The 24,311-nt window shown below is 36.2% G+C and overlaps 3 protein-coding genes across 6 annotated transcripts; all 3 read right to left on the bottom strand.

Moving 5' to 3' along the window:
• Positions 1-319: 319 nt before the first annotated feature.
• On the bottom strand, positions 320-2,639 carry LOC148916192 (serine carboxypeptidase-like 18). 4 transcript variants are annotated; one of them, XM_089054284.1, is made up of 10 exons: positions 2,520-2,639; positions 2,301-2,338; positions 2,078-2,179; positions 1,800-1,886; positions 1,544-1,702; positions 1,329-1,400; positions 1,102-1,232; positions 778-906; positions 611-665; positions 320-520 (listed from the first exon to the last, which is right to left on the bottom strand). In XM_089054284.1, the coding sequence occupies exons 1-10, from the start codon at positions 2,614-2,616 to the stop codon at positions 437-439; spliced, it is 954 nt and encodes a 317-aa protein (XP_088910410.1). In that variant the 5' UTR covers positions 2,617-2,639; the 3' UTR covers positions 320-436. The 4 variants fall into 4 exon arrangements, with proteins under 4 accessions (XP_088910410.1, XP_088910411.1, XP_088910413.1 ...); XM_089054285.1 differs by having other exon boundaries at positions 778-891; XM_089054287.1 differs by having other exon boundaries at positions 786-891.
• Positions 2,640-3,537: 898 nt separating this feature from the next.
• On the bottom strand, positions 3,538-5,620 carry LOC148916191 (serine carboxypeptidase-like 18). The gene is made up of 8 exons (XM_089055072.1): positions 5,569-5,620; positions 5,208-5,245; positions 4,999-5,100; positions 4,800-4,886; positions 4,541-4,702; positions 4,327-4,398; positions 3,784-4,237; positions 3,538-3,612 (listed from the first exon to the last, which is right to left on the bottom strand). The coding sequence occupies exons 1-7, from the start codon at positions 5,618-5,620 to the stop codon at positions 4,109-4,111; spliced, it is 642 nt and encodes a 213-aa protein (XP_088911198.1). The 3' UTR covers positions 3,538-3,612; positions 3,784-4,108.
• Positions 5,621-7,029: 1,409 nt separating this feature from the next.
• On the bottom strand, positions 7,030-10,787 carry LOC103335122 (serine carboxypeptidase-like 13). The gene is made up of 14 exons (XM_089054288.1): positions 10,624-10,787; positions 10,367-10,515; positions 9,471-9,547; positions 9,252-9,377; positions 9,025-9,127; positions 8,841-8,882; positions 8,672-8,769; positions 8,500-8,586; positions 8,241-8,402; positions 8,022-8,093; positions 7,815-7,939; positions 7,541-7,654; positions 7,338-7,392; positions 7,030-7,246 (listed from the first exon to the last, which is right to left on the bottom strand). The coding sequence occupies exons 1-14, from the start codon at positions 10,770-10,772 to the stop codon at positions 7,163-7,165; spliced, it is 1,443 nt and encodes a 480-aa protein (XP_088910414.1). The 5' UTR covers positions 10,773-10,787; the 3' UTR covers positions 7,030-7,162.
• Positions 10,788-24,311: the final 13,524 nt, after the last annotated feature.

The raw sequence follows: 24,311 nt of genomic DNA, 5'->3' as shown, positions 1-24,311 counted from the left end.
TTAAGGTCTTATATTCTTATGCAAACCTTATTATAATTTCCAATGTGGAATTCTATATTGTCAACACTATAAAGACATAATAAAATAAGAAGGTGGGAAATTTGTTTCCTTGGCTACCCAAATGCAAAAACGAGTATGCCGTGCCGTGCCAAAAACTGGTTACTTGGATCTATTCGTGGTAGCATGTCATATCATTTTGGGGTTCTTCTCAAGTAATAGTCAATCAAAACCTAATAACTTCATCCCGTTTTCGTGTGGTTTTTATGCCATGTGAAGAACTCTCACCCTTGAGCTGAAGAAAAATAATGGCACACAAGCAGAAACAGAAGAAAGGGTTTACCAATCCAGCATCAATTAATGACCTTTGCTTTGGAAAAAGAATAACTCAGCATAACAACTTATTATCTATCAGTAGATTGATAATTTGAATTACTGACTACAGAGGGTAGTATGCCAACCACCTACTAATCATAGCAAAACATTCTTCAGGTTTGTACTCTGGAGCTGTGTGACCCGCTCCCTGAAATATCAGAAAATTTAGTTAGCTTTTGCTCAAGAAAATTCTAGTATGGAAAATATTTAAGTTCATAATGGTTCTTAAGCTTCTTGCCTTTATAGTTGCATATGTCAACTGGTACTTTTTGTATGTGTACTGCACTCTGTATCTAAAGGCCAAAAAACAGAAGAATAAAAAAAGGCATAACTATGAGATAATTGTAATCTGATTTTCTGACTAAACTCGATACAAAGTAGAAATAAGATGAGATAGATACAAACCCTGCAACCTGTCCGTCAACGAACCAAGGCTTCCAACGACTGTCAACAGTCAAGTTCAGAGATTCTATCCAACCCATAGTACTCACATATGGAATATTCATGTCATGATCACCACTGCTAATAGACAAGCTTTGTGTTCAGAAGAAATGGTAATGTGAGAATGAATAGATTGTGTGAGATTCTATTAACAGAGGGCTAAGCCTGTGTTTGAATTCATGTACTTGACTTTTCCCTCCAATTAGAACTCCACATGGACTTGTGAAAAATAAAACAAAAGACAATTGGAAAGAGTTATCAGCATGCATATTCTACACAATATAATACCTGTAAACCAAAACTCTATAGCCTTGTTTTATGAGGTTCTCATGATAGACAAGACTAGAGGAAACATCAGATATATAGAATTCTTGTAAGGTCTTATTGCATCTCTCCCATTCCTTAATGCTTCCCTGATTCTGAAAAAAAAAAGAGAAAAAAGAAGAGCAAAATTAAAGTACTGTGATATGTCATGAAAACCTGAAGAATATCTTTGGAAGGAACTAATTAATTACCTCCTGAATATGAAGAGCTTCTTGGACAGTTTTGTCATTTGCCCGAATATAAGAGAGGAGATATGTGTAACTCTGCATTAACACAAGGCAGATATGTTGACTCAAAGTTAACATTTAGTACAACAAACACAAATGAGTAAGCTACAACCTACAGATAAGTTACTGCTATACAGTATGCAATGTGTGTGTGTGCCGGCGTGTGCAGAGAGACTTACCCGACACCATGGCCTACGAAGTTGAGGAAAAGAAAGGAGGAGATTTACAGAGTCTCTATTAGTGCGATCATCTGCATACCCCTTTGACTGCGCTGGCTTTGGCGAATGGACAGTAGATACAGGTTCCAATATATGTACATCATTTACGTCTTCGATACACTGCCAATCAAAATATGAAGTCATTATTTTGATAGTACATTACTTAATAGTGACAAGTAGTTGTAGAAACCAAAGAATTTGTTTTCTTTCCACTCACCTCGTTGTAAAGTTCAAGATCATCCACACATAACATGTTGTTTAGATCCACATTGATATAGGCTCCCTTGCAGTTTCTTTTCATTGACTTGCAAAATATACAAATCACAACCACATTTAAGAAAGACAATCTTTTAGCAAGAAATAAAGTGACTATGCAAGAGCACTATATAACTTGAAGTAAAGATTTAGTCAGAATAGTTCAGAATGATTTGAAGAGCCAGAATCTAATCTCAACATGAAACCAACAAGGAGCGACAAAATCAGTGCTTATTTCACCTGGTATAGTTCCTCTGATATAAGTGCTTTCAGGTAAGCAAACAGAACTCTAGAATTGTCATCCTTTTCAGAATCTGTCAGTGGATTGCCAAGCACATATCCCTGCAGCCAATATATATGGAACATTATTGTCTGCCTTCTTTTAAGGGCCACAGGCATATGATCTTCAATTAATTTACCATCAAAATAGAAATCATTCAAATTGTAATGGCAGAAAATGTACTTTGAGATTCATTGGTGGCGCATGTTCATCTTGATTACCTGCATCAAAGTAAATAAACAAATTAAAAAGAACCTCAAATCAATACCTCATGATCCACACAACTAAGAAACTAACTATTTGCATGTGAGGCTGAATTAAAGGTTGCACGATTGACCCTTCTCTCAATTCCTGGTAGCTGAAGCTGAGAAAAGGTCAAATTTAAGAGGGTTACCAACTTACTATCTGATATTTCCTGAACGAGCATAGGAACAAGTATGCCTGAATAAGAATCTCCGGCAATATAAAGTGGATTATTGTAGAACTTGGGATGATCCATAAGCCACTGCACCACAACAGTGAAAACAAAGATATAGCTAAACTAGATGCAGGAAAATAATGTTCATTTCCAACAACCAGTCATGTTAATTTTTGAAAAAAAGCCATTCTTAATCACTTGAAAGATGATCGCATGAACTAGAACTTATGCCGAAACCTCATAGGCAAGTGCATCCTCTCACCTTTCTAAGAAATTCAGATGTTTGTGCGGCTGATATTGTGTCATTGAGATTGCTATATCCTTCCCAGTTTTTTGTATATGAGAATCCTGTGTCCATAGGTGCGTCTAAAAATATTATGTTGGAAACCTGAAAGTTTTCGATCGTTCTTCTCAATGTCATAAGAACCTCAATAACTTGAAGGTTTCTACTTAAACACATACACCTATAAGGCAATTGAAGCCTCCCACCTTTGTCCATGAATATGAATTTAACTTTAATTTTGGCTTGTTGCCAATGGAATGTGCAGAGTCAAAGGATAATGGACCTACAACAAAGTACGGATTAAATATTGAGGCTAATTCTAATAATTAAAAGTTGGAACACAATATTTGTGCCAGATTACAACTAACGCGGATTAAAAACTATACAACTAACGTGTATTTAAGATTTGTTTAAAATGAGAGACAAAGAAAGTGTGATTTTCAATTTGTGTGTTGAAGTTAAAATAAGACACAGAGGAAAGGCTTTAGCAATCCAGCATCAACTAATGAACTTTGCTGTGAAGTGAACCAATTGACTTATTAATTTTGGGATACACCAACATAAATTTTGACTACAGAGGGGAGTACGCGAACCACCGACGAATCATAGCATGACATTCTTCAGGTTTGTACTCGGGAGCTGTGTGACCCGCTCCCTGAAAAATCAAAAAATTTAGTCAGCTTTTGCTGAAGCAAATTCTAGTATGGAAAATATTTAAGTTCATTCTTAAGCTTCTTGCCTTTATACTAGCATATGTCAACTGGTACTTTTTGTACGTGTACTGCACTCTGTATCTAAAGGCCGAAAAAAAAGAAAAAAAGAAAACAGACATAACTATAAGATAATTGTAATCTGATTTTCTGACTAAACTCAATACAAAGTAAGAAAGCAGATGAGATAGATATAATCTGATTTTCTGACTAAACTCAATACAAAGTAAGAAAGAAGATGAGATAGATACAAACCCTGCAACCTGTCCATCGACAAACCAAGGCTTCCAAGGACTGTCAACAGTCAAGTTCAGAGATTCTATCCAAGCCATAGTAGCCACATATGGAATATCCATGTCATGATCACCACTGTGAATATACAAGCTTTGTGTTCAGAAGAAATTGTAATGTGAGAATGAATAGATTGTGTGAGATTCTATTAACAGAAAGCTAAGCCTATGTTTGAATTCATGTACTTGAATTTTCCCTCTAATTAGAACTCCAAACGGACTTTCTGCTTTGACTAAAACAAAAGACAATTGGAAAGAGTTATCAGCATGCATATTCTACAATATATATACTATCTGTAGACCAAAACTCTATAGCCTTGTTTTATGAGGTTCTCATGATAGATAAGACTAGAGGAAACATCAGATATATATAATTCTTGTAAGGTCTTATTGCATCTCTCCCATTCCGTAATGCTTCCCTGATTGTCATTTAAGATCAGCAAAATTAAAGTACTGTGATATATCATGAAAACCGGAAGAATATCTTTAGAATGAACTAATTAATTACCTCCTGAATATGAAGAGCATCTTGGACAGTTTTGTCATTTTCCCAAATGGAAGAGTAAAGATAATTGTAACTCTGCATTAAAACAAGGAAGATAAGCTGAATCAAGTTTACATTTAGTATAACAAACAAAAATGAGTAAGCCACAACCTACAGATAAGTGACTGTAGTGTGCATTGTGTATGTGTGCAAGTGTGCACGCATCAGAGAGACTTACCCGACACCATGGCCTACGAAGTTGAAGAAAAGAAAGGAGGAGATTTACAGAGTCCTTATTGCTGAAACAGTTTCCTTTCCACTTTGATCGTGCTGATTTTGGCGACTCTATTATGGTACATGAAGGTTCCAATATATGTGCACTGTGTATGCCTTCGATACACTGCAAATCCAACTGTGAAGTCAGTATTTTTATCCTACATTACTTAAAAGTGACAAGTAGTTGCAGAAACCAAAGATTCTGTTTTATTTCCACTCACCTCGTTGTAAAGTTCAAGATCCTCCACACATAACGTGTTGTTTAGATCCACATTGATATACTCTCCCTTGCAGTTTTTTTTAATTGACTTGCAAAATATAAAAATCACAACCAGATTTAAGAAAGACAGTCTTTTAGCAAGAAATGAAGTGAGTATGCAAGAGCACTGGGTACATTAAAAAAACCAGTGCGTATTTCACCTGGTATAGTTCATCTGATATAAGTGCTTTTAGGTAAGCAAATAACACTTTGTAATTATAATCTTTTTTTTTATCTGTCACTGGATTGCCGAGCACATATCCCTGCAGCCAATATACTTTTAACTTTTAAGGCCCACGTTCATATGATGAGGAATTTATGAACTACATCACAATAGAAATCATTCAAATTATAATGGCAGAAAATGTACTTTGAGATTCATTGGTGGCACATGTTCATCTTGATTACCTACACAAATATAAAAATAAATTAAAATCAATACCTCATGAAACTGTTTTTGCCTTATTTGTCCATCTGATATATATTGAGCATGAAGAGGTAATGAATGAAATGTTCAATATTATTTTCACGTGAGACTGAATCAAAGGTTTCAGGATTTGACACTTGGCAGTTGAGGTAGACATCCAATTCATTAAATTATAATAGTTTTTTTTATTGACATATCAATTTCTTATTATTTTCATTAATTAAAAAAACCTAACCCTACTGGATTAGAGACTCTTCAGATTTTACGTTGTCTGTCGACCTCCCCCAATCCCATCTCTCCCTACGTCCTCTCCTCCCCATCGGCGGCACTCTGCCGGACCTATGCAGCCGATCCATCGCCTCTTCACTGCAGCAAGACTCCCTCCTCCTTGGCTTTTTGGTCAGTACACATGTAATAACAACTGCAAATCTGCTTGATCAAGACCCATATATGTAATTTTAATGAATTGGATGTCCACCTCAACTGCCACGTGAGATGGTATTAAAAATGTGATAAGCATAGCATTACCCTTTTTTATTTGTTTAGCCTAGTAATAATATGAATATGTTTTCCTATCATTAAAAAAAAAAAAAAATTGAATATTATGTTTTATATTTTGGGAATTGTATTTTTCTTTTGGCTTTTGAAGGAGATTGATTGTTACGGCCGGAAGTGATCACAAGCTAAGAGATCGGTGCATGTGAAAACAAGTGGGTGTGTTGATCAATTGTTTGGAGAAATTCTTCCTGTGGATAAGGTGGGACCCCAATACAAGGTTTTAGCTTAGTTGTGGGATGGGCGGGAGAAAAACTTGCAATTTTCAGTCAATAATGCACAAAGGAGCAAAGGTGGTCAAGTCTGCAACTCTGAGATCTGCTATTTGAGGAGATTGACCCCTGCAAACTACTCGACGAAAGTCCCCAAAAGCGCACAGCGCTGCTCCTCCCCAGCGCGCAGCATCCTCCAGCACGCAGCGCTGCGTGCACTTCCTTCTTTTTCTTTCCCTCGACGACAAAACAACGTCATCCTATGTATGTTATGTATTTTGAAGCCTATATCTATGTTATATATTATATGTTTCTTTGTCTGTTGGTCCAATCAGCTGAAGACACGCGCATGCATGATGTCTCCCACTTCCTTTTTTATTTATTCTTTATGCCCTTTTGTTCCTTCGTTGCTGCTTCTGGTCCACTTTTTCTTTTGTATTTTTTTTAATCTCAAATTCCGTTTGGTCTGCTGTGTTTCATTTCCTCCTCCTTGCAGTAGTTTCATCTCAAAACGACACCGTCTAGGACCAGGTCACTTAATATTTTTTTTATTTTATTATCATGGCCTTTTGGACATGTTTTTCTTTTTAATTTTCGAGATATGCATTTAACAATCTAATAAACATGTTCCTTATAAAATAAAAAATTAAAAAAAATATATGTATGTAACTTTTATTGCATTTTCATTCATTTTATGGGTCTTCTATTTGTAAAAAATTGCAAGCTTATATATGTTGACCCCCAGAGAGCAGATTTCTGGATCCGTCCCTGACTACGTGGAAGTGTTATCACGCTTGTCAGCATTATTGACAGGAAATAACAAGTTTTCTGCTTTTTATTGATATGCAGAAATTGAACCATTTTTTGGATCCAACTAATGGTCAGCCACCAAATAGTCAACTTAGTCTTCTCTGCACCTCTTTTGATTGTTGTTCAAAGGGTATAAGACTCACAAATCATCATCCAGATGATGATTTTTTGCATTGACAATGAAGATATATTAAATAAAACTGATATTTGATTTATGATTTCATGTCAGTCTTGGAAGAATTGACTCAAACAGACACAGACGAAAGGGTAGTATGCGAACCAATTGACATTAATTTTGGGATACAGCAATAGAAATTCTGACTACAGAGGGTAGTATGCGAACCACCGACTAATCATAGCATGACATTCTTCAGGCTTGTACTCTGGAGCTGTGTGACCCGCTCCCTGAAAAATCAGAAAATTTAGTCTTAACTTTTGCTCTAGCAAATTGCAGTGTTGGAATAATTCAAGTTCATGATGGGTCTTGGCTTCTTGCCTTTATAGTTGTATATGTCAACTGGTACTTTTTATCTAAGTACTGCACTCTGTATCTAAAGGGCAAAAAAAGAAAAGAAAAAAAAAAGGCATAACTATGAGATAGTTGTAATCTGATTTTGAGACTGAAATCAACTTAAACAGAAGAAAGATTAAGGACATGAAAAAATAAAAAGTGAGAAAAAAGCTGAGATAGATATCAACCCTGCAACCTGCCCGTCGACGAACCATGGCTTCCAACGACTGTCAACAGTCAAGTTCAGAGATTCTATCCAAGCCATAGTAGCCACATATGGAATTGCCATGTCATGATCACCGCTGTTAATCGACAAGCGTTGTGTTCAGAAGAAATGATAATTTGAGAATAATTAGATTGTGATGCAGCAAGATTAGCACTTACATACATAGGTTCAATCATTTATAATAAATAGGTGTCTTTATCCAAAGAAAACTGGAGAGAATTATACGCATATAGTACCTGTAAATCAGAACTCTATAGCCTTGTTTTATGAGATTCTCATGATACACAAGACTGGAGGACACATCAGATATATATGAATCTTGTAAGGTCTGATTGCATCTCAACCACGCCTTAATGCTTCCCTGATTGTCATTTAAGACAGAAAAATTAAAGTACTGTGATATGTCATGAAGAATATATTTGGAAGGAACTAATTATAATTACCTTCTGAATATGAAGAGCATCTTGGACAGTTTTGTCATTTGCCCAAATATAAGAGAAGAGATAATTGTACCTCTGCATTAAAATAAGGCAGATATATGTTGACTCAAACTTTACATTTAGTACAACAAACACTAATGAGTAACCCACAACCTACAGATAAGTTACTGCTATGTCCTATGCATTGTGTGTGTGCATGCGCGCGCGCGCAGAGAGACTTACCCGACACCATGGCCTAGGAAGTTGAGGAAAGGAAAGGAGGAGATTGACAGAGTCCTTATCGCTAAAATAGTTTACGTTCCACTTTGACCCTGCTGCTTTTGGCGATGCTACTAAAGTACATGAAGGTTCCAATATCTGTGCACTCTGTATATCTTCGATACACTGCCGATCCAATTGTGAAATCAGTATTTTTATCCTACATTACTTAAAAATGACAAGTAGTTGCAGAAACAAAAGATGTGGCTTTATTTTCACTCACCTCGTTGTAAAGTTCAAGATCTTCCACACATAACGTGTTGTTTAGATCCACATTGATATACTCTCCCTTGCAGTTTTTTTTCATTGACTTGCAAAATATAAAAATCACAACCAGATTTAAGAAAGACAGTCTTTTAGCAAGAAATGAAGTGAGTATGCAAGTGCGTAGTCACCTGGTATAGTTCATCTGATATAAGTGCTTTTAGGTAAGCAAATAACACTCTGTAATTATGATCTTTTTTTTCATCTGTCACTGGATTGCCAAGAACATTATTGTCTGCCCTACTGTTAAGGCCTACAGGCATATGATGAGAAATCATTCAAATTATAGTGGCAGAAAATATACCTTGAGATTCATTGGTGGCACATGTTCATCTTGATTACCTACATAAATATAAAAATAAATTAAAATCAATACCCCATCTGATAGATATTGAGCATGAAGAGGCCGGATGAATGAAATCTAAAATATTATTTTCATGTGAGACTGAATCAAAGGTCAAATTTAAGAGGGTTGCCAACTTACCATCTGATATTTCCTGAACGAGCATAGGAACAATTATGCCTGAATAAGAATCTCCAGCAATATAAAGTGGATTATTGTAGAACTTGGGATGATCCATAAGCCACTGCACCACAACAGTGAAAACAACAACGTGGCTAGCTAGATATGGAAGAAAAGTGTTTTATATTCAACAGCCAATCATGTCGATTTTCAAAGGAATTCTTAATCACTAGAATTAAACCTCTCACCTTTCTAAGAAATTCATATGTCTGTGCGGCTGACAAGGTGTCATTGAGATTGCTATATCCTTCCCAATTTTTTGCATATGAGAATCCTGTGCCCACTGGTGCGTCTAAAAATATTACGTTGGCAACCTGAAAGTTTGGGATATTGTTCCTCAATGTTATAAGAACCTGAATAGTTGCTAAAGATCACATACGTACAGAGACATAAACACAAACACCTACCTTTGTCCATGAATATGGATTCAATTTTAATTTTGGTTTGTTGCCAATGGAATGTGCATAGTCAAAAGATAGTGGACCTACAACAAAGTATGTATTAAATAGTCTCTGATAGTAAAATACGGAATGGGAAAAGTACTAATAAAATACATACGTGTTTTATTAGGCAAAATTTTGGCAACATACAACTAAAAAGTTCGATCATTATATAATATTTTAATATAATATATTTCAATATTTCAATAAATATTATTTTTAGGGTTAATTTCAGTAGGGCCCACAACCACCCAGACCTCTCTTAAACTCATGCACACAGGAGTTTGAAACCCGACCCCCTCCAACTTCTACAGCCACTTACCACCACGCTAGTCATCACTTTGTGATTATTACCGATGGATTTCGTATTTATAACAGTCTTGCGAGCTGTTTCTCAAAATAAAATTTAACTTAATTACTTATTGTTCCATATTGATCAATTACTTAATATAATTTATTTCTTTCCTATTTAATCCATTTTATTTTATTGATGATTTTATTATTCATTATAGGTACTTACATTACTCAATTCCCTTTCAAATTGTTGCTTAATTACTTAAATCTCTACAATCATTTTCTTTATTTCCTATTTAATTCTTCCTTGGATAATTTTCTTTATTTCCTATATAAGAACTGTACCATGTCTAATGAATAACATGAAAAGTGTAAAATATTGTAGCAAACCCAAAAAAGAACAAAAAACAGAGAAAACAGAGCACACCTTTATATATATATATATATATATATATATATATTGTGATGAAGGTCTTCCCTATCTTTTAAAAAGATTTTCTGATGGTCTGATACCAACGTCATAAAATTTTAAAATAGAATACTATCATCTGAAAAATATAATAAGGTACCTAAATTTTCATATACAATTCCAGAGAAGCCAGAGCAACCAGGACCTCCAGTGAGCCAAAGCACAAGAGGATCATACTCTGGACTCCCTTCAGACTCAAAGAAGTAATAAAACAGCTGCACATCATCCATGCCGCCCACTCCCACGTACCTTTATATAATTAAACCCACAAATTATATAATTCATTGTCATCTTTTGTATTAATGCAAAGTAATTAACAGAGTAGAAAAAAATAGTTATAAGAACAAAGATACCAACCCAGTTTCAAGCTTGAAGGGGAGGTCACCACGAAAGCCGGGTAGGGTTTTGATGATATTGGACGTTGATGCAACATTAATGTTCAAAAGAGTCACCAGAAGAAGTGCTTGTGGCAACATGGTGATGATGATATACTTGCTGCTAGGCATATTTCATCACATATATATAGAGGATGGCTTTATGGCTCTAGTGTGAATTTAGGAAGCGTGCTATAATTGAATATGTCTTTTTTCTTCAGCCATGACGTGACTGGATAGTCTGACATTAGGTGAATCCTCTTGATCATCAGCAAGGAGACCCTCTTCATTCAATTATCCATTTTTTTGTTTGTTTAGCCTAGTAATAATATGTTTTCCTGTCATAAAATAAATTTGAATATGTTTTTATATTTTGGGAATTGTATTTTTCATCTGTATTTGTCCCATTCAAATTCTTCAACTAGTGTATGTAAGATTTGGATCCCGAGCCTCTGCATATAGGTTTCGTGCATTTACCCACATTTAGTTTAATCTCAACCATCACAAAAATCCAATGGTTAAAAGTCAAGCCGCATCAACTATCTTAACTTTGGAAAGAAAGAGACACAATGCTTAAACTCAACAAGCTAATGGAGGTGGGACACTCAAATCTGAATTTTTTTTTTTTAAAACACAAAATCTGATAAAAATTAATTTGGAAAACAGATGGGGAAGTTGGGATTAAATCAAACTTGGTTGAACCCCAACCCGCAACTTCCAGTAAACAAAGCCAAGGACACCAAATTTTATGCAGACGTATCATGCTCCGGTTTCACAAACCCATTCAGACCATTAAAAAAGAACGAATGCAGTTGTGTGGTAAAAGTCGTAAAGTAACGGAGTTAGCATCAGTTTTGATAAAAAAAAGATCAACTAAAATTAAGGTATGTGGCTTTATTTTCAATCATTGGATTATTATAATGGTTAAGATTAAACTAAATGCACACTGGCGGACCTACATAGAGCCTAGTGTGAGCAGACCTACACTTATGCATAAGTAAAATGCATGTGAATTAAGTTGGTAGGCTTAATATCACAAAACGTCCCTAAGGTTTACAAAACTATCAGATTGCATCCTTAATATTCTTTTGTGTCATTCGTCGTCCTCAAGGTTAGTATGTGTGATCACAAATGGTTCAGGCTGTTAGGTTCCGTCAAAAACTCATAATTTTCTGACGTGATATATATATATATATATATCACATCATTGAGGTTCATGCACCTATCACAAATGGTCCCTGCGAAATTTTCTTATTTTTTTAATTTAAAAATATATATATTGTATTTTAAATACACGTGACACTATATTATTGGAGATGTGGGCTCCACATATATGCCACATAAACAAACTAATGGAGTATTTTAAAAATAATTTAAAATTCATAAAATTAAAAATGAAAAAACCAAAGTTTAGGGTTCACAAATGGTCCTCAAGGTTAAAATCCTTCTATAAATGGTTTTTTCATTTTTAAATTTTATGAATTAAATTTTTTTTTTAAAAAAAACTTCACTAGTTTGTTTATGTGGCATATAAGTGGAACCCACATCTTCAAAAATATAGTGTCACGTGTATTTAAATACAATATATATTTTTTTAAAAGAAAACCAAAATTTTATGAATTTAAAATTAAAAAATTAAAAAAATTTCAGAGGACCATTTGTGACAGGTGCGTGAACCTCAAGGATGTTTTGTGATATATATGTCACGTCAGTAAACTAATGGAGTTTTTGATAGAACTTAACGGTAGGGACCATTTGTGCTCACACTTACTAACCTTGAGGACTACAAATGACACAAAAAACATTAAGGATGCAATTTGATAGTTTCGTAAACCTTAGGGATGTTTTGTGATATTAAGCCAAGTTGGCAGGATGGCGCGGGCATGCAAACTATATCCCATCTCAAATTAATAACGCAACAATATTCCCTGAGGGACGTGGAAGAAAACCTCACAACATTAGTGTTTGATTGTTTTCTAGTCTCTACTTATATTTTATATTTATAAGAGTTTAAAAGGTGTAGTTGTGTTGGCACTGGTGGACCTATATAGAGCTTAATGTGGGCAACTGCGTACACTTAATTTATTCTTCAACCATGTAGGCTACAATAAATAAGATATTTGCCTAACAAATAAATAAAACCTTCAAGATTTTAACCCAAATTTCCCATATTCAAAATATCAGGGCCCCAAAGTTGACAAAAGATTAAGACCCAGTTCAAGAAGTAACTTAGTTTGTCCTCCCTCTCACATGCATTTTGTGTTCATAAAATAAATAGTTATATAAATATATAATATTGCTACATAAATAAATATTATAATATTATAATATAATATTTATGCCCACGCTTTGACAAGATGCTAGATTCGCCATTGTAAATGTGGATAAATGCACGAAATCTAAATGCAGAGACTCAAGATCCGTAAGATTTGGGTAAAAAGAAAGACAAAGAAAGTGATACTATTATTGGAGTTAAAATATTAAAAAATTTGGTATAAGTCCAATTCTAATAAGAGAGATGTTGGGTGCAAAAAGTTGTTGATCTAAGTCATTTGACTTTTGCACCACATAAGATTACATGCCTTTTATTTATTTATTGATGTTTACATTTTATTCTATTTATTTTCTAATTATTTGGTTGTTCCAATTATGCCTCTATAAATTATGAATTTGTAAAACCGGTAATTATTGATTTGTAGGACGTTAATTATCAGATTTGATTTCAATTTAATTGCAAATCTATTTATTGAATTTTGAAATTTTGAAATGGTTGTCAAACGGGCCCTAATATTACTACCTTTTTATTTACTCTCTATTTATTTATAGGGAGCTTTAGTTTTAAACCATAATATAGTTTACTAATTTAGTAGAAAGAAATACAATTTAGTCTAATTAGCAAAAGGCCAAAAACCAAAATGTAACAAAAATACCATTACAAAATATGAAAATTACAACATATGTCATTTTCAGTATTTAGTTTTAAACCAAAGCTGAAAAACGACATCAAACCAAAACGACGTCAACCGAAATCAAAATTGAATCACAACCCATTCGCACGACCTTTCAACTTCACCTCCAGAAACCTCTTCAACTTCACCTCCAAAAACCTATTTTTTTGGCTTAAAATTAACAAATGATCCAATTCATACAATAATAAATTTTTTGAAGTTGAACTTGGAAAAATATTAATTACAAAATTTAAAATATAGCATTGGATTTTAAAAATTTCTAATAACATAAAATAAAAAAATCAACCGGTCCAGTTCGATCCGACCCGGTTTGGTGCGGTGTAAAATTGGAACTGAATACAGTTGGAACCCGTTCGGGTTTGGTTTGTTGACTTTTTGGTCAACCGGTTTTTTCCTTTTTTCTCCGGTCCGTTCAATGTTTCGGTTTTCTGGTCCCGATGCCCACCCCTACCTGCCATGGCCCTGGAAACCCATTTAATTTTTAATCTTTTGTAATATATTATAAAATATATGATATAGCAATATAATTACTGCAATTAGATTAGTGATGGCCCTCCCAGTTGAAGATGAAAAAACTATGTGGAAGTGATTTTGAAATTTTGGCCCCTCCATGCTAAGAATCTCAGCTCCACCATTGTCTGCCACATAAGGTGGTATGAAAATGTTGTATACAAATGTGGTAAGAGTAGCTATAAGAAATAGGAGGATTTGGGTCATTGTAAGTGATATCTTCCTTATATCTATAAATAGTTTAAGAACGCCTAAAAGTGGTGATGGAGAACTTCAATTTGAGCATGACTCAAAAGAAATCACCACAAAGGTTTTTATTTTTATTTTTTATAATTTAAAAGGCCTCAATGGACTACCTAACAAAAAAAATCGAGAGAGGAGAGGAAGAAGGCAATTACACTTCTTCCTCCTCCTCCTTTGTGGAGTTTTTCTTTGGGACTCACGGAAAGAGAGAGTGACTATGGCTTTTCAAGCGTAAAAGGTACACCCTACTCACCACGTAATCAAATCTAAACGCACCCTATATTGATTATTATTATTTGATTGACTTGTAAATGTATCGACTAGACTATATGTGTGATTCATGTGAGCAATGAAGTCGTGCCTCTCTCTCTCTCTCTCTCTCTCTCTCTATGTGTCAACGTTTTCCCTTTTCATTTCTAATCGAACTCCACATTGTATGAATGGGGATTAATGGGTCCTCCATACATATATGTCAACAAACTTGGCTAAGAATTCAAAATGTCAACTTCATAAGAAGTTAAAACATACAAACAAAGACAATCTTGTGATTGGTTGTTAGAGATATCATATGAATTTGTTTTGTAATAAAATTCTGGCAGGCTGCCTTCTCATTGATTAGGATAGTGGGTGCCGTGCAGGTTTGATGTGTTAATTTGATATTATACCAAATGATCTTTTCATTGATAGGTACAATTGCTTATACAAGAGAGTATATTCATGTACAAGGAAACTAATTCCGTAATCTAGGAAACTAACTAGGAAAACAAAATTCTAATTACTACAGGATTGATACGAATTGATATTATACAAATAGACTTCTTAACACCCTCTCTCAAGTTGGAGAGTAGATATCAAGAACTCTCAACTTGCGAATAAGATTGTTAAATTCTTCTTTTCCCAATACTTTGGTAAGAATATCGGCCAACTAAAAGGACAAACTCACATGCCGTGTAGCAATCAAACCTTATCTCGAATAAAATGGCAATCCATTTTAATTTGTTCTCTCATGAAACACTGGGTTTAGTGGCAACATGTAAAGCTGCCTTGTTGTCACAATACAACAAAGCAGATTGGCGATGATGGATGAGCTAATCCTTGAGAAGAGATCGAAGCCAAGACAACTCACAACATGTCGTTGCCATAGATCTATATTCAGCTTCTGTTGAAGACAAAGATACATTTTTTTGTTGCTTCAACTTCCATGAAATTAAATAAGATCCTCGAAACACACAATAAACTATAGTAGACCTTCTAGTATTAGGACACCCTACCCAATCAGAATCACATAATGCAAGCAAAGTCAATCACTATGAGAAGACAACAATATCACTTGACCTGACGTGTTCTTCAAATAACGAAGAATGCGAAGCGCAGCCTCCGTGTGAGGTTTATGTGGGGCATGCATAAACCTGCTTAAGACATAAACATAGTAAGTAATATTTGGCCTAGTAATGGTTAGATAAATCAAACGACTAACAAGTTTTCTATAGTGAGCTGGGTCTTTAAGAAATTCACCCTTGTCAAAAATCTTAAGACCTTTTTCCATAGGAAATTCAACATGTGTGGCACCTTGGAGCTTTGCATCCTTCAAAATTTCCAACACATACTTGCGCTTGGATAAGAAAATACCTTACTTTGATCTTGATACCTCAATCCCCAAAAAAACATTTCAAATCTCCAAGATCTTTACTAGAAAATGATTGTGCAAAAAATCCTTTAGTGCGTAGATAGATGTAGGATCATTGCCCGTAATTAAAATGTCATTAACATAAATCAATAATGTTGTGAAAGATTGGCCCTCTTTGCATTTAAATAACGAATAGTCAGCTTTACACTAAACGTAACCAATAGAACAAAGGGCTTGAAAAAACTTAGCAAGCCATTGACGAGAAGCTTGCTTTAAACCATAAAGAGATTTATGAATGCGACATATCAAGTTCTCCCCTTGTTGCCGAAGACCACGATAAGGGATCATATAGATTTCCTCATGGAGATCACCAAGAAGGAAGGCATTGTTGACGTCAAGCTGATGGAGAGGCCAATTAAGGGTGATGTCAAGTGCAAGTAAACAATGAACTGTAGGCATCCTTGCCATAAGAGAAAAAGTGTTATGATAATCGACACCTTTCATCAGAGTAAAACCCTCAGAGACCAAATGGGCTTTATACCGTTTGACAGACCCATCGGATTTGAGCTTAATTATATACCCATCGACAACCAATATGCTTCTTCCCAGCACGTAATGCAGTAAGACTCCAAGTGTGATTATCTGACAAGGCCCGTAATTCAGATTGCATGGCTTCCTGCCAATGAGAGCGGGGAGCAACTTCCTAGTAAGAACTGAGTTCAAGCAGTTGACTGACTTTGTGCAATGAAAGAAAGGTGAGTCGGGGAATAACGATGATAGGAGAGGTAGTTGCAGTGCGAAAAAAAGTGCACCTTTAGTAGGACCCGACAACAAAGAAGACAATTGATCAAGGATGAGCATCAGAACGTAATTACAGATATAGTCACATAAGCCAACGAACGTCAGAAAGAGACGGTCAGCCCGACAAAGAGCAAGTGGTTCAGGTGTGGCAACAAGTGGATAGGTGACAAATAGACTAGGTGTAGGTTCGGTCGATAAAGATAATGGCACGGAGTCAAGTGCATCAGGCTTTGGGAAGGGATGAGGACAAAGGCATGAGAGCAGGAATAGCAAGTTCAACTATGGAGAGTGATGTGATTGGGCTGGTGCTAGACGACCCAGATGGAGTAGTGACTGGAGAAGATAAAATTTGGTCCAGGTCATATGAGGAAGAAATTGCTGGAAAAGAAGAGTAGACTAAAATTGGAGAGAGAGAAGAGAAATGTTGATAAGGAAAAATATTTTCATGGAATAGAACATCACGACTGGTGAAAATTTTGTGAGACTCAAGATCATAAAGTTTGAAAACTTTTGGACAAAGGAGATAACCAAGGAAACAAAGGGAATAGCACGAGGAGCGAATTTATGTGCCACATGAACATTGGTGACATAGACAAGACAACCAAGAACACGAAGATGAGAGAATTTTTTTTTTAAAATAAAGACATTCAAAAGGAGTATTAAAAGAAAGAAGAGGAGTAGGAAAACGATTTATAAGATGGATTGCAGTTAAAACACATGCCCCCCAAAATTTGGAGGAAAGATGGGCCTAAATTTTTAAAGCACAAGCTGTTTCAAGAATATGTCGATGCTTGCGTTCTACGAACTCATTTTGTTGAGGCGTATAGATGCAAAAGGGTTGAAAAATGATGCCCTGTTCATGAAAAAAAAATTGGAGAAAAAGAAATTCCCATCCATTGTCGGCATGGAGTTGCTTAATTTTGGAAATAAATTGAGTGCCAACAAAGGATAAGAAATTTTTTAAAAGATTTTGTCTCATGGTTATGGTGCATTAAAAATACCTAAGTGAAGTAGGAATAATCATCAACTATGGTAAGAAAATAATGAGCACTAGAAATTGACGAATACTTATAAGGGCCCCAAATATCACAATGAATTAAATCAAATGAGGTGAGAGAGGAAATTGAACTTATTCCAAAAGGGAGACGACTCTGTTTTGCCAAGGGACGAACATGGCAAGGATTATTTGATACAAAACGGAAATCTAGTAAATGCTTAGACATAAAATTTAATCTAGAAGAAGAAACATGGCCCAAGACGACGATGCCAAAGATCGGTTGAGGTCATAGTAAGATTGCAGGATGGATGGTGAGGGAAGAGGTGGTTGGTAGTGTTTGAGGGTTTCTCCGCCGATAGTGCCACAAAATAATAAAGCCCTGTCACACCCCAATTCGGAAATAAAAAATATTCCAGAATTAGGGTGCGTGAATTGAATGAAATAAATAAAAAGACTGAAAAATTGGTTATAATACATTACCATTATATTTATATATAAAAAATTATAATAATCTTACAAATACAAGATATAAATAAAAATTTATCACTCTAAAAACTAATCCAACTTCTCTGGTTTTGGCTTTCTCTTGCCCACTTAATTGATCTGAAAAACAAAATTAGGTGATGGATGAGCAAAGCACCGCTCAATAAGTAGATTATGTAATAATGCATGAATAAAAAAATATAATAAAAAGATACACAATCCTAATCATATCTCATCATTACTTCATATCTTGGTTATCCTCCACAAATTGTACCCAGTACGTGACCCTTATCGGCCTTACTACCTTATGTCCCTGTTTGGTACATTTATCCTTCGAATACCCCGTCACTGAAGTTCTCATATTCCTTGAATAATGCATACTTCACAAAAACTCCAAATAATATATATTGTGTGAAATATTGCACAAATTAGACATGCTTGACTTGAAAATAGAGAGAGGTTTGTAAATAGAATAAACCCATAATTTTCACATTTATCACAAAATAAGAACTTTTAGAACATATTACATAACCCACCACCATGATGAGGATGAAATATTGCAAGACAAACACACACGCTCTTCATCTTGTTTCTTTTTCTTCCTTATCTCTCTCTCTCTCTCTCTCTCTCTCTCTCTGACACTACTCATGGTAGAAATCTATCTTAAAGGATTGGAATGAATTATTGAAGTGAGAAAACATGATACTTATAGGAGAGGCTATGGATGCACCCAAATAATCTTTATATGTACAATATTTTAAACCACCAAAAGATAAGATAGAAAAGTAAGGGAATAATGTCATTCATCCCCTTTTTGGCCAATGATATCACAACATCACCACCAAAAGATTAGACAGAAAGATAAGGGAATAATGTGAGTCATCCACCTTTGGCCAATGATATCACAATATCACTTGTTACTAGCATGAAAGGTGGCATGACAATGATGATTTGATTAAAACCAATTCTAAGTCTCTACACATGAAAAACAAGAATGATGTCATCTTTCAACTAAAGGGATAATCTCATACTGGGCTTAAGATCTAATAACATATAAGTTTTCACAATAAATATTTAAATAAGAAATATTCATATTAATAAATAAGTAATACGTAGTATGAATAATTGTTATATATATATATATATACATATATTCTCACAATATACTCTTCTTAAAAAAAATTTGTTCTCGAAATTTATTGATACCATAACACATTTCTTCCCCAAGGGTATCTAATCCTTGGGCTCTGATACCAAAATGTCACATTTTGATCGGCTCCGCCGTAGCACAATATTGTCCGCTTTGGGCCTTCTACCCTTATGGTTTTGTTTTTGGGAACTCACGAGCAACTTCCCTGGGAACAAAACCTAGAAACAAAACCGTGAGGGCAAGGGGCCCAAAGCGGATAATGTCGTGCTACGACGAAGCCGATCCTGAAATGTGATAATTTGGTATCGAGAGTCACTCTGCCGTGTGGTGTGAGTGTGTCAACGAGGACGTTGGGCCCCTAAGAAGGGTGTATTGTAATATCCCACATCGACCAACGGAGAAGGTGATGTACCTTATATGTACATACCCGCCTCTATCTAGCATGAGGCCTTTTGGGAGCTCACTGGTTTCGGAGTCATGGGAACTCCGAAGTTAAGCAAGTTGGGGCTAGAGTAATCCTAGGATGGGTGACCCACTGAGAAGTTGCTCGTGAGTTCCCAAAAACAAAACCGTGAGGGCATAGAAGGGGGCTTAAAGCGAACAGTATTGTGCTACGGCGGAGCCGTTTCCGGGATGCGACAAGCCCGCCATGTCTCTTTCTCAAAGAAAGGTCTTCCTCGTAACAAGGTCCTGCAAAATACACCAATACGGGAAAAAAAATCATTGAACAATTCAAATTTTTTGTAACTCTACTCACAGATATCAAATCTACTATGAAAGTAGGTACACATAGCACATCACGAAAAGTATAAGTAAAATTGAGAATGAATGATCTTGTGGTGGTAATTGAGGCCATATCCCTAGTAGGCATAAGGACTAGTTGGAGAGAATGATAGACATTATGATGAACTAACAATTTAGGAGACGAAACGATGTGATTTGTTACGCCACTGTTGATAATCCAGCATTGAAATTTTAATTTGGACAAAACTTAATTAGTAGTGGTAGCTTTGACTTGGGGTTGCTCGGCAGTCGCTCCTTTGTCATTCATGATAGCCAACATTTTCTGAAATTGATGATCCAAAAGGCCGAACATAGTAGAGTGCATCTTATCCTTAGTTGGGCCTTCCGAAACATGATTTGAAGATGGACCACCACAATTTTTCTACGATTTGTGGCGTGGATGACCTTTTGGATACCCATGAAGCTTCCGATAGGCATTGATGTGATGACCATCATCATCACAATGAGTGCAATGAGGCTGATTTTTGGAAGATCCAAAGCGGCGGTCTTCATGGTTGGAGGTTTGGGAACGGTTTTGGTTTGACCAATCAATGCGAAGATCATCACGGTTGGTGGACCGATTCTAATTGGGTCATCCAGTTCTAATATCCATGGTTGCAGTATCAAAGGTTCCAGCAGCTCATGAGGCTTCAAGCATGCGTTACTTCTCTTCTTGGCTGACGAAAGCGTATGCTTGGAAAACGGATCACAAGGGATTCATTGTTGAAATATAAGTGGTGAGCTGATGAGAGTGTGATTAAAGTCCCTAAGCTGAAATGGTGTATTCACTTAGTCTCTAAAATAGGCAAGTGTGAGGCGTCAGTTAGTGTTAAGTGGCTATAGCCACATGTAAAGATCTTAGAAGGCAGTTTTGGATGTAAGGCTGTGATTCTCAAGTGATGTAAGAGAATCCAGCTATTTCTCTAACAGTCATATAGCACACACTGTGCTTGCCCGAAAGTTTTTAGAGCATACAATACAAAAATACAGAAGTTTTGTTTTAGCTTAGCTCTCGGTTTTCTCTTGCATATTGTTTTTCTCTTCTTCTTCAAAACCTATACAAAACTCTAACATGGCCTCAGAGCCAGGTTTCGGTGTCTTGATCTGGGCGTAAAACTGTGAAGGTCATCGAGCTAAAATCGAAGCTCAGCTGAGCATCGGAGAAGAGAAGCAAGCTGCTGAGATTCAGACTAAACAATGGCTGGATCTGGAAGTTCTGAGGTACGAACTCCGATCTTTTCCAGTGAGAACTACGAGTTCTGGAGGATCAAGATGGTGACAATCTTCAAATCTCTTGGGCTGTGGGGTCCGTAGAAAAGGGGATTCCAGTCTCTGATTCGAAGATGAAGACCAAGAAAGTTGAAGAATCATCGGAGGAAGAAGCTGAAGTAGAGATGTGTGCTGTGCTCATGAAGGATGCAAAGGCACTGGGCATCATACAAAACGCTGTCTCTGACCAGATCTTCCCTCGGATTGCAAATGCCGATTCAGCAAAAATGGCTTGGACTCTGCTCTACAGTGAATATCATGGAGGTGATCAGGTTAGATCTGTAAAGCTTCAGAATCTTAGACGAGAATTTGAGTATATGAGGATGCATGAAGGTGAACAACTTACTACATATCTTACTCGATTAAATGAATTGATAAATCAAATGAAAACATTTGGAGAGGTGTTATCAAACGAGAGGCTGGTTCAAAAGGTGTTAATCAGTCTTAATAGAGTTTATGATCCCATCTGTTTGGTGATTGAAAATACAAAGAGTTTGGAGACCATTGAATTGCAGGAGGTTATTGTAATATTGAAGAGTCAAGAGCAACGTTTTGACATGCATAATGTGGACATAGCTGAGAAAGCATTTGGTTCTTTCTCAATCGATCAAAAGGGGCAGAACAAGAATAATGCTCAGTCCTGGTTCTGCCAAGTCTCAGTAAGAGTTGGAAGCCTAACAACAAACCATGGGAGTCTAGACAGAAGCCACAGCAAGTCTGGCGCTAGACAGACTTCAAATGGATCACATTCTGTGCAGCAAGATGGGGTGAAGCCTCAATGCAAAGTCTGCTCTAAATTTCACTATGGAGAATGCAGATATAAGGGTCAATCCAAGTGCTATAAGTGTGATAGATTTGGACATTGGGCCAGAGACTGCACTGCAAACAAAGGCGGACAGAAAGCAAATAATGCAAGCCAAGTAGAAGTAAGAGGGAATCTGTTTTTTGCAAACTGTGCAATTTCAGAAAAGGGTGAAAATGGAGAATGGTATGTAGACAGTGGCTGCAGTAACCACATGACTGGGAAGAAGGAGCTGTTAATTGACATAAACTCAAAAGTCACAGGCAAGGTGCAAATGCCAACAGGGGAGCTTGTAAGTATAGCCGGCATGGGCACTTTGGTGCTTGACACAAACTCTGGTGCAAAGTATATCAGAGAGGTCATGTATCTGCCTGGTTTGAGAGAAAATCTCTTGAGTGTGGGCCAGATGGATGAACATGGTTATCATTTGGTATTTGGAAGCAGCATGTGCAGCATCTATGATAGTTCTTCTCTTGAGAACCTTGTTATGAAGGTGGAAATGAGAAAGAATAGATGTTATCCATTATCATTACCCTCAAATGATTTTGTTGCACTAAGAGCTGGTGTAGTCAACTCTACTTGGGTTTGGCATAAAAGAATGGGGCATTTACACTTGAAAGGCCTAAACCAACTCAAGGAAAAAGAGATGGTACATGGGCTGCCACATTTGGAAACTGTAAATGAAGTGTGTGAAGGCTGCCAATTAGGAAAACAACACAGAGAGTGGTTTCCTAAAGATCAAGCATGGAGAGCTAGTACACCTCTTGAACTTATACACATGGACTTGTGTGGACCAATGCAAAATGAATCTCTAGGAGGTAACAAATATTTCATGTTACTCATAGATGATTTTACAAGGATGATTTGGGTCTACTTCTTGAGATACAAGTCGGATGCACTAAATTATTTTCTAAAATTCAAGTCTATGGTGGAGTTGCAAAGTGGTTACAAAGTGAAATGTGTTCGAAGTGATAGAGGGGGTGAGTTCACTTCTAGTGAATTCAATAAACTATGTGAAGATGCAGGGATTCAAAGACAATTCTCCATGGCTTACACACCCCAGCAAAATGGAGTGGTAGAGAGAAAAAATAGGACTGTGGTAGAAATGGCTAAGGCTATGTTGCATGAGAAGGAGCTGCCCTATTATCTATGGGCAGAAGCTGTCCACAGAGCAGTGTACATCTTGAATAGATGTCCTACTAAGGCTCTTAGGGACAAGACTCCTTTTGAGGCTTATAGCACCAGAAAACCAGGTGTTGCTCATTTAAAAGTGTTTGGCAGTGTGTGTTTTGTGCATAAACTATAGGAGAATAGACAGAAATTGGATGCCAAAAGCACAAGGGGAGTTTTTGTCGGATATGCAACATGTGAGAAGGGTTATAGAGTGTTTGATCCTATCACTAGAAAACTACTCTTATCAAGGGATGTTGTATTTGATGAAGGAACAAGCTGGAATTGGAAAGAAGTGTCTGACAATTCTGTGGTTATGATGAACTTTAAGGAGCAACCTAGAAATTCTCAAGTGGATTCATTTGAGACACCTATAGGGCCTCAAAATTCTGGTTTCACTGCTGGAAACTCAGCAGCTTCCTATGGAGAATCAAGCAAGGAAAGCAGTAGGTTGGAAGATACTCAGACCTTCGATCATACACCATTGAAATGGAGGAAGTTGGATGACATTTTGGCACAATGCAACCTGTGCACAATGGAGCCTGAGAAGTTTGAAGAAGCTGTGAAGGAGGAATCATGGTTGAAGGCAATGAAAGATGAGTTGAATATGATAGAAAAGAATAAGACATGGGAACTTGTTGACAGACCTATGGAAAAACCAGTTATTGGAGTTAAATGGGTGTTTAAAACTAAGCTAAATTTGGATGGCTCAGTGCAGAAGAATAAAGCAAGACTGGTGGCCAAGGGATACTCACAAAAACCAGGGGTGGACTACAATGAAACGTTTGCACCAGTGGCTAGATTAGACACTATTCGAACCTTGATTGCCCTTGCAGCTGAGAAGGGTTGGCAGCTGTACCAATTGGA

This window comes from Prunus mume, linkage group LG6 (genome assembly GCF_029339155.1).
Source record: "Prunus mume cultivar Tortuosa linkage group LG6, ASM2933915v1, whole genome shotgun sequence".
Classification (NCBI taxonomy): Eukaryota; Viridiplantae; Streptophyta; class Magnoliopsida; order Rosales; family Rosaceae; genus Prunus; species Prunus mume.
The sequence above is the reverse complement of the archived record's forward strand: the minus strand, read 5'-3'. Positions and strand labels throughout refer to the sequence as shown.